Source organism: Portunus trituberculatus, chromosome 47 (assembly GCF_017591435.1).
Source record: "Portunus trituberculatus isolate SZX2019 chromosome 47, ASM1759143v1, whole genome shotgun sequence".
NCBI classification, from domain to species: domain Eukaryota; kingdom Metazoa; phylum Arthropoda; class Malacostraca; order Decapoda; family Portunidae; genus Portunus; species Portunus trituberculatus.
Window position 1 is genome coordinate 32,201,837 of NC_059301.1, and position 14,149 is coordinate 32,215,985.

General features: G+C 41.1%; 1 protein-coding gene across 2 annotated transcripts in view; it reads left to right on the plus strand.

Annotated features, from left to right (window-relative positions):
* The first annotated feature begins 6,254 nt into the window (after nt 1-6,254).
* The window catches only part of LOC123498083 (galactose-3-O-sulfotransferase 4-like), a 36,339-nt gene continuing 28,444 nt past the window's right edge, over nt 6,255-14,149 (plus strand). For both annotated transcript variants that reach the window (XM_045245187.1, XM_045245188.1), the window contains exon 1: nt 6,255-6,415. In XM_045245187.1, coding sequence (XP_045101122.1) covers nt 6,329-6,415 — 87 coding nt within the window. In that variant the 5' untranslated portion in view covers nt 6,255-6,328. The remainder of the gene's footprint in view (nt 6,416-14,149) is intronic.

Sequence of the window (14,149 nt, forward strand, 5' to 3'; positions counted from 1 at the left end):
TCTGCCCCAATCAGAAACAAGTGAAAGATCAGAAGTTAGGCGTCCTATAGCATCTCGCCTTGAGTCATTTAATTGTTGTTGGGTTGGGCGTCTGTTGAACGCTGTTGAATAATGCAAGGTGGTATCATCAGCATAGGAGTGGATAGGGCATTGAGTCAGATTTAGGAGATCATTGATGAATAATAGAAAGAGAGTGGGTGATAGGACAGAACCCTGTGGAACACCACTGTTGATAGTTTTAGGGAAGAACAGTGACCGTCTACTACAGCAGCAATAGAACGATCGGAAAGGAAACTGGAGATGAAGGTACAGAGAGAAGGATAGAATCCGTAGGAGGGTAGTTTAGAAATTAAAGATTTGTGCCAGACTCTATCGAAGGCTTTCGATATGTCAAGGCCGACAGCAAAGGTTTCACCGAAGTCCCTAAAGAGGATGACCAAGATTCAGTTAGGAAAGTAAGAAGATCACCAGTAGATCTGCCTTTACGGAAACCATACTGGCAATCAGAGAGAAGGTTGTGAGCTGATAGATGCCTCATTATCTTCCTATTAAGGATAGACTCAAAGGCTTTAGAAAGGCAGGAAATCAAAGCTATAGGGCGGTAGTTAGAAGGATTGGAGTGGTCACCTTTTTAGGGACAGGTTGAATGTGAGCAAACTTCCAGCAAGAAGGATAAATAGAAGTAGAGACACAGATGAAAGAGTTTGACCAGGCAGTGAGCGAGTTCGGAAGCACAGTTTTGAGAACAACAGGAGGGACTCCATCCGGACCGTAAGCCTTCCGAGAATCAAGGCCAGAGAGGGCCAGGAAAACGTCTTTATAAAGAATTTTAATTTTAGGGATGAAGTAGTCAGAGGGTGGAGGAGTAGGAGGAATATGCCCAGAATCATCCAAAGTTGAGTTGGTAGCAAAGGTTTGAGCGAAGAGTTCAGCTTTAGAAAAGAAGAGACAGCTGTAGAGCCATCTGGATGAAGTAAAGGAGGGAAAGACGAAGAAGTAAAGTTGTTAGAGATATTATTGGCTAGATGCCAGAAATCTCGAGAGGAGTTAGAATTGGAAAGACTTTGACATTTTCTATTGATGAAAGAGTTTTTAGTAAGTTGGAGAATAGATTTGGCATGATTACGGGCAGAAATATATAGGGCATGAGTTTCAGCAGTTGGACGGATAGACAGAAGTCATTAGAGTCACGGTCTAACATTAGTGGATTATATACTCGTAAGATAATTTGACAGGTAACAGGAGAATAAATAAGTTGCCTGTGGGATTTAATGACACTCTGCTGGCAAATATGTTCCTTGACTTCTTTGATCAAAAGATAAAGTCGACTGTGGAGAGTTTTAGAAATGAGGAGCTTGAAATACCCGTGAGTATGCCAACGCCTCGTGCTAAGCTACTCTCCTTTAAGCAAGTAAGTGTGGATGAAGTAAAGGAGATTGTACATAAAGTTAATATAACCTACTGCGATAATGACCCATTACCTATAAGTGATATTATTCAGAGTGAGAAGTTCTGTGAAATTCTGGAAATTTTTAAACTGATTATAAACAGTAGCTTCATGAACAATACCTTTTAGTCTGGTGGCAGAGGGGTGTAGGTGTGTTTTGGCGTACATACAATGTTTTATTGGTGATTCTGGTAAAACAAACCATACAGAACCCAAATCCGCGTGATGCCACTCTGTCATCCTTGAGCAATTTTTTTTACTGCCAAAATTCAAAATGGCCGCCGTCGAGATCACCGAAATTCGATTTTCGCCTATACCTTCGCCAAAAATGGACATAGAGATCTGGTTTTGATGTCAAAACATATGTTTTAAGGGTCTGGGAATCCATTAGAACACACAAATAAGCTCGATTTGCCTTCTGTGAATATGGATTTTCACATTTCGACGATAAAAGTGCTCAAAGTGTGATGCCAGTGATGGCTGCATAGGGTTTAGACAAATATGGGTTTAGCAAAATGTTTTATTCACACTTATATCCCACAGTTAAGCTGAAAACATATATATTCACACGCTACAGTTAACGTGATTAACAAGTCATAGGGATGAAAGAAACAAACAGCAGTCAAGAACGGAAACAGTCAAATGAACCAAGCAGAGATCCGTTGTATGCAAGACGGAAATTATATGCTAATTTGCCAACATAACCACACAAATCTTGTGACAATCCCAAAATGTCATCATTAGTCTTCATCCGAATCCTCATTTGCCAGGACAGATGATTTAGTTTGATCGTTGCCGCAGTTTTCTGCACCGTGACATCCGTTCTGTGACGAAATGTTAGCGTCAAAGTTATCAGCTATTGTCTGAACTAGCCCAGAGCTGCATTCTTTCAGACCTGTGAGTTCTTGGCTCTGGGCAGCAGCATGGGCTACAGAGGCCTTGAATCGCAGTATTTCATCATACGACGCCGTGACTCGGAAGTTATGTAGACATTCAATGAGGGACTTCTCTCTGACTGTAACGCCAAGCGAGACCTGCAAAGTTGTGTGTCTGTTTGTAACGATACTAGTTACGATGTTTCCTATCATAGCTGCGGGTAATGTGGAGTCTAATTTAGTGGAGAGCAGGGACAGCAGGTGCAGCAGGGTTTGGCTTGCATCATCCAGTGAGTTTTCTAAGCTGACTTTAGTTTGGTATTTGGACTTGTCATGTTTGAGTGTCTTAGTTTCAGCGACAATGAGCTTTGCCACCTTCGATACTGCTGCATCGTCATCGTCTTCATCATTTGCCACGAGCTTCAGAATGCTAGACGATTTACTCCTGAACGAGAGAATACTCGCTACACCCGCACCGGACAGGACCAGAATATCATGTCCAAAATGTTGTGATAGTTTCGACATCAGATTGCGGCGCGTCAGGGACTCTCCTCCGTGAGCAATGTATTGTTCATGCAGTTCTATGGAGTTCCAGATGCGTGTACGGTCTTCATTTAGATCATGTATGACTCCGTTGAAAGCTTCATCTTCAACTTGTACAGGCTTATGAGAAGCAAAATGGATGTTGCGAGGACCACGAAAAGTTGACATACAGTCTTTGTGGTACTGAGCATCAGCAGCATGTAAGTCGCTGACAGCACCTTCCACCCTGATGCGTACTTGTTGTGCCCACTCATCATTTCGCGCATCACATGCTTTCAGGATAACATCCTTCAAGGTGTCTTGGTTATGTCCGCGATCAGCAGTTCGGCATTGAACGACACGGCGCCATCGTTCAGGGTTTTCGAATCTGGTTCTGAAGAACACTGTTCACCACATATTAAACAATGCTCTTTGAATTTGAAGGGTGTGATAGTCGAACGCCGAGATCGTTTCACATCTGGTTCTTCTGACAATTTCCTCTGTTTTTGTAAGAAGCGTTTTATGTGAGTCTTTGATGTGTATGTTGAAGCACAGTTTCTATGCACGAACAATGATCTAGATGTATCTTGTAATGTGGATGTCAATGAAGCATGCAGCCCATCACCCCTACGTTTACTAGCAGCTACAATGGAATTGAGTCTGTCGGGTCCCGCAACTGTTAGAGGTGCTTCACCATCACTACAGGTCATGCAACTTTCCAAAAGGCAAGCGGTGTTGGGCTGTGATGAAGAATCCATCTTGTTTGACAGCCTGAAAATGAGGATACACCATCACCAAAGGAATATATGATAGAAAGCGAGTTTAAAGAGTTATGTTATTAGGTTTCTGCAATAGTAGAAGCAATATTAGCATGATTAATATACGCCAGCGGTCAGAGGTGCATTGTGTAGGAAATATTTTGAAAGCAACAGAGACCATGCCCATAAGAACTACTATGCGTTCTATGCCAATGACTGTATTGTGCGGTAAAACAAATCATCAGAGGGAGATAGAGTTTATTTGTGTGTTCTAATGGATTACCAGACCCTTAAAACATATGTTTAGACACCAAAATCAGATTTCTATGTCCATTTTTGGCGAAGGTATAGGCGAAAATCGAATTTCGGTGATCTCGGCGGCGGCCATTTTGAATTTTGGCAGTAAAAAAAATTGCTCAAGGATGACAGAGTGGCATCACGCGGATTTGGGTTCTGTATGGTTTGTTTTACCAGAATCACCAATAAAACATTGTATGTACGCCAAAACACACCCAGGCAAAAAATCCTCATTCTGCCACCAGACTATTTCCTGTCTCTGAAAAAATGTCATTGATAAAGTCCATTGTAAAGGGTAAAATGGATACGCAGTGCTTGAGTTCCTTTAGACCTGTATCTAATTTGACCTTTTTATCGATTATTGAAAGTGCTGTATTAAACCAATTACTCGACCATTTGAAAGTAGTGAAGGCTTTACCGGATAATCAACCGGCTTATAGAAAACTTTATTCGACTGAGACAGCTTTATGCTCAGTTATCAATGATCTGATAATCCTGATGGATGAAGGAAAATGTGATTTGCTAATTTTACTGGACTTAAGTGCAGCATTTGACACAGTTGTTCACAGATTGCTTCTTTTAGATAGCAGGTCTGTCGGTATTGATGGAGATGCACTGACATATTTAGAAAGTTATCTTGCAAACAGGCAATACTGTGTTCAAGTTGGTAAATCTTTCTCAGACAAGAAGATTTTAGAAAGAGGAGTACCCCAAGGCAGTGTTTTAGGTCCTATTCTGTTCTGTATATATATACTATTGAACTATCACACATACTAATAAAACATAACATTGACTTAAAACTGTTTGCTGATGACACGCAGTTTTACATGACTGAACAATGTAGATAATGTTGAAGGAAAGCTACAACTTATTATGGATGATGTTGGTAGATGGATGGAATCCAAGCAGTTGAAATTTAATCAAAACAAGACTGAATGCTTGATAGTGGGTAAGAATAAGGACTTAAAGAGAATTGATATGTCCACATTATATATTGATGGTAACAGTTTGGGTTTTCGTAATACAGTGAAGGATCTGGGAGTATTATTGGACTGTCATTTATCTATGAAAGATCAAATACGGCAGGTGGTTAAGACGGCAAGATACCATCTGAAAAATATAAGTTTTGTCAGAAAATACTTAGATGAGAAAACTACGAAGATGCTGGTTCATAATCATGTGATAAGCAAACCGGATTACTGCAATTCTCTGTATTATGGACTGCCTAAGTATCTCTTAAAAGACTTACAGCTTGTCATGAATAGAGCTGCCAGACTGATTACAGGCGTCTCTTCTCGTGAGAGGATAACACCTGTATTGATAGATCTTCATTGGTTGCCAATTAAAGCACGAATTGAGTACAAGATTAGTGTTATGACTCATCAGGCATTACAGTCTGGAAAACCTGAGTACTTGAGGAACTTACTGGAAACATTCCACCATGACACTACGATGGAGCTGAGACACGATGCAGGCCCATACAGACTACTGTACGTACATGAGTCAAGATATAACCTTGACATGGGATGTCGAGCATTTGAAAGATGCGCACCAAGGATTCACAATAAACTGCCGAGTGATATCAAAGGTTGTGCCAGGATCCATATCTTCAAAAAGAAATTGAAGACATATTTGTTCAAGCAAGTTTATGATTTTAACGGCATGGAAATTAAAGACAATTATAGATGCTAGTTGCTTCTGAGGGAGGCTCTGCTGAGCCCTGCCTCGCAGTGGAGCGGAGCCTTGAACAAACACACGCACATGCCGGTGCGCCGTCTCAAACCCAGCCCAAGTAACAAGTACATAAGTAACACGCGCGCGCCACATGAGCGTTCGAGTTCACTTATCACTTACAGGACCCGCAATATATGTGTGGTGAAGATACTTTGTATTGTGAATATTTGGAATTAATTTGTGTTGAATATTACTATGTATATAATATTTGGCATGTAAAGGATCTTAGGGTTAAATATAGTGGTAAGCACGACAGCAGTCATATTGTTTGGAGCTAGGTATTTGAGGGAGATTCAGAGCACCCCTTTAAGAGGGGCCTCCTCCCCCCATGCTCTACCAAATAATGATGTTCAATCGGAGACCACTGTCCACTAGATGTAATTTGTATGTAGTGCAACATAGTATTGTCATGGCTTTCTCGATCTTGTTATCTACAAGTTTTGACCGAATAAGATACAACAGATTCGTGCCATATTGTAAAGGGTTTGCCTATCCTGACAACCCAACCGACACCGCCTTTCGGATGGCGGTATTCATATGGTAGTGACATAATCAATCCGGTGATGATTACATCCCCCTCAGCGATCTGATGCAATACTTACGTAAAGGCCTTTTCTTATCAGGCTGTCAGTCGCCGAATGGCGAAAAACTGACAGACACAGCTAGTGTGGTGAGAACAAGGCTCAAGTGCGGAGATGTTCTCAGAGGCGGCAGTGGCAGCTTTAGGAAGGAGAGATGCTAGGAGCAGTCAGCAGATCCTTCAATCTGTAAAGGACGAGTTGGTAAGTTGTGTGGTAAATATTACAGTAATGACATGCATTTTTGGATGGGTATGTTGTCCCTCTGAAACTCTTCTCTCTCTCTCTCTCTCTCTCTCTCTCTCTCTCTCTCTCTCTGCAGAATTATTGCCACTTTAACACTAAAATCGGAAGACATATCCTTAAAAATCTTTAAAAGTTTTCCATTAGAGCCTGATAAGAGATATGAGACAGCAAAAGTAAAGTTTCACTAGTTACTGTTGACGAAATGAAAAGCGCAGTGAAATAATCTCATGCTAGACATATGAGCTGTTTGTGATGAGGATATAGCGTTATTGAGTGAATAAATTATCATGAGTGATGACTTACCTTTTTAGTTTCTATACTGTTATAATACTACCGTTGTGTAAACATTCTTGCATCGTGTTATAACACGAGAGGGGTTTGTTAATACTGGTCCTGTATTAAGAAACACCTTTGGGCTCATTAGGACTATTTCCAAAGGACAAAGAGATTAGTCAGGTTTTCTTTTTCTCACATTATTCATCATACTCAATCCTGAATCCTGATTACTGCATTAATAATTGCCGTTGGAATCAGAAAAAAATCTACTAAAGCTTGATAAAAGAAACAATTTTCTATCCAAAGGCAAGTAGCAGGGAGACCACCAAAACATAATGAGTGATAATGAAGATAAGAAATACAGCATAGGACAGGTATCTAATCTTTAACAATTTTTAACAAGCTAACGATAGCGCACACACACACACACACACACACACTGAATGTTGCGTCTATGTACGCAACGACTTAACTTGCTCTCGTGCCCATGCTTTTGAATTTTCCGAACATCTGGCTTCGACCCAACATTCACTCTTTAACTAAATTAATCTGTGCTACCTATCTCTCCCCTAACTCTTCTAACTATAGTAAATTCTTCGACTATTTAACTTCCAAAGTAGAGAACATTCTGTCCCTCTATCCTTTCGCAGAGGTTTCCATTCATTGAAGATTTCAATGTTCACCACCAGCGTTGGCTTTCCTCTCCCTTCATTGACGATCCTGATGAACTATCCTTCAACTTTGCTATCCTCCATAACCTAGAGCAATTAGTGCAACACCCTACTCGTATTTCTGATGTCTTAATTGGAGACACGCCCAACATTCTTGATCTGTTCCTCACCTCTAATCCTTCTGCTTATGCTGTCACCCTTTCATCTCCGTTGGGCTCCTCCGATCACAATCTCATTTCTGTATCTTGTCCTATTTCTCCAATCCCCCCTCAGGATCCCCCAAAGCGGAGGTGCCTCTGGCGTTTTGCCTCTGCCAGTTTGGGGGACCTGAGAAGGTATTATGCTGATTTTCCCTGGAATGATTACTGCTTCCGTGTTCTTTGTTCTGAATGCATAGCAGAGGTGATAGTGTCTGGCATGGAGGCGTACATTCCTCATTCTTTTTCTCAACCTAAACCTTCTAAACCTTGGTTTAACACAGCCTGTTCTCGTGCTATACATGATAGAGAGGTTGCCCACTATAGGTACTTAAGCTTTCCATCTCATGAATCTCACGCACTTTATATTTCTGCCCGAAATCATGCCAAGTCTGTTCTTCAACTTGCCAAATACTCCGTCATAAATAGAAAATGTCACACTCTTTCAAACTCAAACTCCCCTCAAGACTTCTGATATCTAGCCAAAAACATCTCCAATAACTTCACTTTTTTTTATTTTTCCCTCCTTTATTTCATCCTGATGGTAACACTGCCATCTCTTCTATCTCTAAAGCTGAACTTTTCTCTCAAACCTTTGCTCACAGCTCCACCTTGGACGATTTTGGGATGTCCCTCCCTCTCCTTTTCCCTCTGACTATTTCATGTCTACAATTAAGATTCATTGTAATGATGTTTTCCATGCCATCACTGGCCTAAACCCTCGGAAGACTTATGGTTCTGATGGGGTCCCTCCTATTGTTCTCAAAAGCTGTACTTCCGTACTTGCACCTTGCCTGGCCAAACTCTTCCATCTTTGTCTATCGACTTCTACCTTTCCTTTTTGCTGGAAGCTTGCCTACATTTAGCCTGTTCCTAAAAAGGGTGACCGTTCTAATCTCTCATACTACCATCCTATAGCTTTAATCTCTTGCTTGTCTAAAGTTTTTTAATCTGTCGTTAATAGGAAGATTCTTAAACATCTGTCACTTCACAGTCTTCTATCTGATCACCAGTATGGCTTCCATCAAGGTTCCTGGTGATCTTCTGGGTTTCCTTTCTAAGTTTTGGTTATCCTCTTTTAGAGATTTCGGTGAAACTTTTGCTGTAGCGTATTAGACATATCAAAAGCTTTTGTTAGAGTCTAGCATAAAGCTTTGATCTCAAAACTATTCTCCTGCGGCTTCTATCCTTCTCTATGCAACTTTATCTCAAGTTTCCTTTCCGACTGTTGCTATTGCTGCTGTGGTAGACGGCCCAAAAGTATCCCCTTTTGCCCATAAATTCCCGTGAAAAGCCCACATGGTCTAAATAAAAAAATAAAAAAAAGAAAAACAGTGGTGTTCCTCAGGATTCTGTCCTGTCACCCATTCTCTTTCTATTATTCATTAATGACCTTCTTAAACAAACTTCTTGTACTTTCCACTCCCACGCTGATGATACCATACTACATCTTTCCACGTTCTTTCAGAGATGATCAACCCTTCAGGAAGTCAACAGATCACGCAGGGACGCCACAAAACGCCTGACTTCTGATTTTTCTAAGATTTCCGATTGGGGCAGAGAAAATCTAGTAGATTTCAATGCCTCAAAAAACTCACTTCCTTGACTTCCTTCATCTATCAACTCGACACAACCTTCCAGACAACTATCCCCTCTTCTTCAATGACACTCAACTGTCTCCCTCTTCCACACTGAATAACCTTGGTCTGTCCTTTACTCATAATCTTAACTGGAAACTTCACATCTCGTCTCATGCTAAAACAGCTTCCATGAAGTTAGATGTTCTCAGGCGTCTCCGCCAGTTTTTCTTGCTCCTCAAACTGCTAACTTTGTACAAGGGCCTTATCCATCCCTGTATGCAGTACTCTTCTCATGTTTGGGGGGTCCCAGTCAGGCAGTTTCACTAGACAAGATGGAATCATAAGCTTTTCGTCTCATCAACTCCCCTCCTCTGACTAACTGTCTTCAGCCTCTTTCTCACCGACAAAATATTGCATCTCTTTCTATCTTTTATCACTATTTTCATGCTAACTGCTCTATTGATCTTGCTAGCTGCATGCCTCTCTTCCTCCTGCAGCCTTACTGGACAAGGCTTCCTTCTTCCTTTCATCCCTATTCTGTTCAACTCTCTAACGCAAGAGTTAACCAGTACTCTCAGTTATTCATACTTTTAACTGGTAAAGTCTGGAACTCCCTGCCTGCTTCTGTATCTCCATCATCCTAAGACTTGTCTTCTTTTAAGAGGGAGGTATCGAGGCATTTCCTTGTTAATTTTGGCTAACGCTTTTCTTCTTTGTAGAGAACCAGCACTCAAGTGGGCATTTTTTTTATTTGTTTATTTATTTATTTTATTTATTTTATTTTTATTTTTTTGCCCTTGGATTTCCTACATTAACACACAAACACACACACACGCCCGGTAGCTCAGTGGTTAGAGCGCTGGCTTCACAAGCCAGAGGACCGGGGTTCGATTCCCCGGCCGGGTGGAGATATTTGGGTGTGTCTCCTTTCACGTGTAGCCCCTGTTCACCTAGCAATGAGTAGGTACGGGATGTAAATCGAGGAGTTGTGACCTTGTTGTCCCGGTGTGTGGTGTGTGCCTGATCTCAGGCCTATCCGAAGATCGGAAATAATGAGCTCTGAGCTCGTTCCGTAGGGTAACGTCTGGCTGTCTCGTCAGAGACTGCAGCAGATCAAACAGTGAAACACATATACACACCGCGTAGTGTAGTGGTTAGCACGCTCAACTCATAATCGAGAGGGCCGGGTTCGAGTCCCGGTAAGCGACGAGGCAAATGGGCAAGCCTCTTAATGTGTGGGCCCTGATCACTTAGTAGTAAATATGTACGGGATGTAACTCGAGGGGTTGTGGCCTTGCTTTCCCGGTGTGTTGTGTGTTGATGTGGTCTCAGTCCTACCCGAAGATCGGTCTATGAGCTCTGAGCTCGCTCCGTAATGAGGAAGACTAGCTGGGTGACCAGCAGACGACTGAGGTGAATTACACACACACACATACACACACACACACGAGTGTGCGTGTGTGTGTGTGTGCATATGTGTGTGTGCAATTCACCTCAGTCGCCTGCTGGTCACCCAGCCAGTCTTCCCCATTACGGAGCGAGCTCAGAGCTCATAGACCGATCTTCGGGTAGGACTGAGACCACATCAACACACAACACACACCGGAAAAGCGAGACCACAACCCCTCGAGTTACATCCCGTACCTATTTACTACTAGGTGAACAGGGGCCACACATTAAGAGGCTTGCCCATTTGCCTCGCCGCTTACCGGGACTCGAACCCGGGCCTCTCGATTGTGAGTCGAGCGTGCTAACCACTACACACCGCGTAGTGTAGTGGTGTGTGTGTGTGTGTGTGTGTGTTTCACTGTTTGATCTGCTGCAGTCTCTGACGAGACAGCCAGACGTTACCCTACGGAACGAGCTCAGAGCTCATTATTTCCGATCTTCGGATAGGCTTGAGACCAGGCACACACCACACACCGGGACAACAAGGTCACAACTCCTCGATTTACATCCTGTACCTACTATATATATATATATATATATATATATATATATATATATATATATATATATATATATATATATATATATATATATATATATATATATATATATATATATATATATATATATATATATATATATATATATATATATATATATATATATATATATATATATATATATATATATATATATATATATATATATATATATATATATATATATATATATATATATATATATAGAGAGAGAGAGAGAGAGAGAGAGAGAGAGAGAGAGAGAGAGAGAGAGAGAGAGGAGGCGGTGGCATAGTGGATAAGGTGGTGAGCGTGGGATCGGGCAGAAGTCCACGCGTAGGTTCGAATCCCATCACGTACCGCCTTAGAGCACTTGCCATTTGTCGAGTGGATTTAAGTTACCTACATATCACCATGATACCCAGGTTCTAGGTGGTTACACTCAAGATGAGCTTGGGCGGTGATATGGGCCCTAATATGGGTACCACTATAAATAAAATTGCCTGTGCCACTAATAGGTGGAAGCTGAACAGCGCTTCCCATACACTCTTCAAGTGTGCCTACGGGCGCTATAGACCTTACCGTAAAAAAAAAAAAAAAAATATATATATATATATATATATATATATATATATATATATATATATATATATATATATTGTGTGTTGTTAGGCAAACATATATCGTCCAGTTCAGTCCAGTAATCCAGTTTTCGTTATGAAGGCTTGGCGTCAGAGTGAAGGTGTAAGAAAGATGGCTGAGCGGCAGGTGGCTATCCAGGTGGCGTCCAGCAGAGAACGCCTCACTTGGATTTTCCCGATGGTCGCATCTTCCGTAGCCTTCTTGGTGGCTGGCTACCGCACCGCCAGAGCCAGCGTGGTCCTCTATCCGCTCGTGCCCATGTTCTTCGGCCTTCTTTACCAGTGTGACCTTGCGTATGGTAACAAGACGAACAGAATCAAAAGTAAGTAACACACACACACACACACACACACACACACACACACACACACACACACACACACACACACACACACACACACACCAACGTTATAAGAACAGTGCAAGAAAATACATAATTATAACGAGATAGGGGAGATGAGAACGTTCAGAAACAGTTTTTAAAACAACAGTAATATCACTGAGGAACATCGTCGTAAGATGTATAGTGTGTGCCAATGAAATACAGGCACGTACTTAGATCAAAAGCAAGTGCCGTAGCATAGTGATTTGGTTTTAAAAAGACTGAATTTCAAGAGCTTGAACCAGTCAAGTAAAACAATAAAGGAAAAAAAGCAAATAAATAGATAAAAGGAAATAAATAAGAAATGACTGAAATGCAGCTGGATAAGATCATGATGACAACAGTGGTAGAGGTAGTAAATAAGAGGTGTAATCTTGAGGTTTTTGTATTCCCAATCTCTCGAAATACATTTCCTTCAGACTTTATTGACTTAATGATCGTGTATACTGTGAGTCACTTCCTGAGGCTCAGACTTGAGAACACACACACCAAAAAGAAAAAAAAAAAAAAAAAAAAAACTAAATAAATAATTTTCCAGGCATCGCAGAACGCATCCTAATTGAGGAGACGAGCATGATCCACGTCCCGGAGTGGCATTATACCCGCGGTGAATCTTACGAAGATTTCGCCAAAAACACCTTGCTGCTCTGAATTGCTGCCCACCTCCATATTTCCTCTCGCTCTAAGCTTTAAGGGAACCACAAGACCTTCAGGAGCCATTCTTGCCTCACTCACTCTCGTCTGCTTAGCATAGATAGTCCTATCGATCCACGTATTGTTAATATGATTATATGATTTATGTATGTTCGTCTGTCTGTTTAAAACGTGATTCAGAAACGAGATGGAAGTTGATTAATCATTTAAGATCTCTACTATGCTCACTAGTGCTTCGTTATATGTTATTTCAATTAAAGGAATTCCTTTTACATTTTAGACGTGTCATATGAGTAAGCTTTATATGAAGAAAAGAAATTTTTCCATTGTCAGTTAACTAACCATCAGTTTCTTCTGTATTTCCATACACCTATGACTTGAACTCATTTAAGAGAGATGTTTTAAGACATTTATCCCATTCTTTTGGCTAACTCTCCTGGCCCTATTAGAGGACTAGCATCTCAGTGGGTCTTTTTGTTTGATTGTTTTGTTGCCCTTGGGCCTTTGCCTTACATAAAAAGAAAGAGAGAACAGCCAGTATTTTATTTTTCTGTTGCATGGCCGAAAAGACTGTAATGCTGGAGGTCCTCCTGTGTACTGGCTTTAATGCAGTAGGGCAAACTTGTACAGATTGCACAAGCACAAAACTAATAACAACCAATCTTTGAACTGGGAAGGAAATGGAAAATGTAGTCTTTTCTTTCACCAATCTTTCATCTCACGCCACAAGTCGCAGTAAGATTCTTTCTTCCCTCCAAAATTTGCAACTTCTTAAGCTGTTAAATTTGGCATTTCAAAATTAATAGAGAGAGAAAAAATGTTTTCTCATGAATAAACAAACTGTTCAATGTGAAAAGTGAGCGTTCTTGTGCTAACTATTGTTGGAAATCCTGACTTTTGTGGACACCGCGCATTTTTAATTTAGTGTACTAAACACAACACTGCTATTACCTAATATTTTTACATACTTTCTTTCTAAGAGGTACTGGGTATTTACTAATTTTTTTATTTACTATTTTTTTCTTTTTAGATTTTAGTGACGACGATGGCGGTAATAGCGTGCCAGAGACATAGTGGATAAGGTGGTGAGCGTGGGATCGGGCAGACGTCCACGCGTAGGTTCGAATCCCACCACGTACAGCCTTAAAACACTTTGCCATTTGTCGAGTGGTTTAAAGTTACCTACATATCACCATGATACCCAGGTTCTAGGTGGTTACACTCAAGATGAGCTTGGGCGGTGATATGGGCCCTAATATGGGTACCACTATAAATAAAATTGCTTGCGCCACTAATGGGCGAAAGCTGAACAGCGCTTCCCAT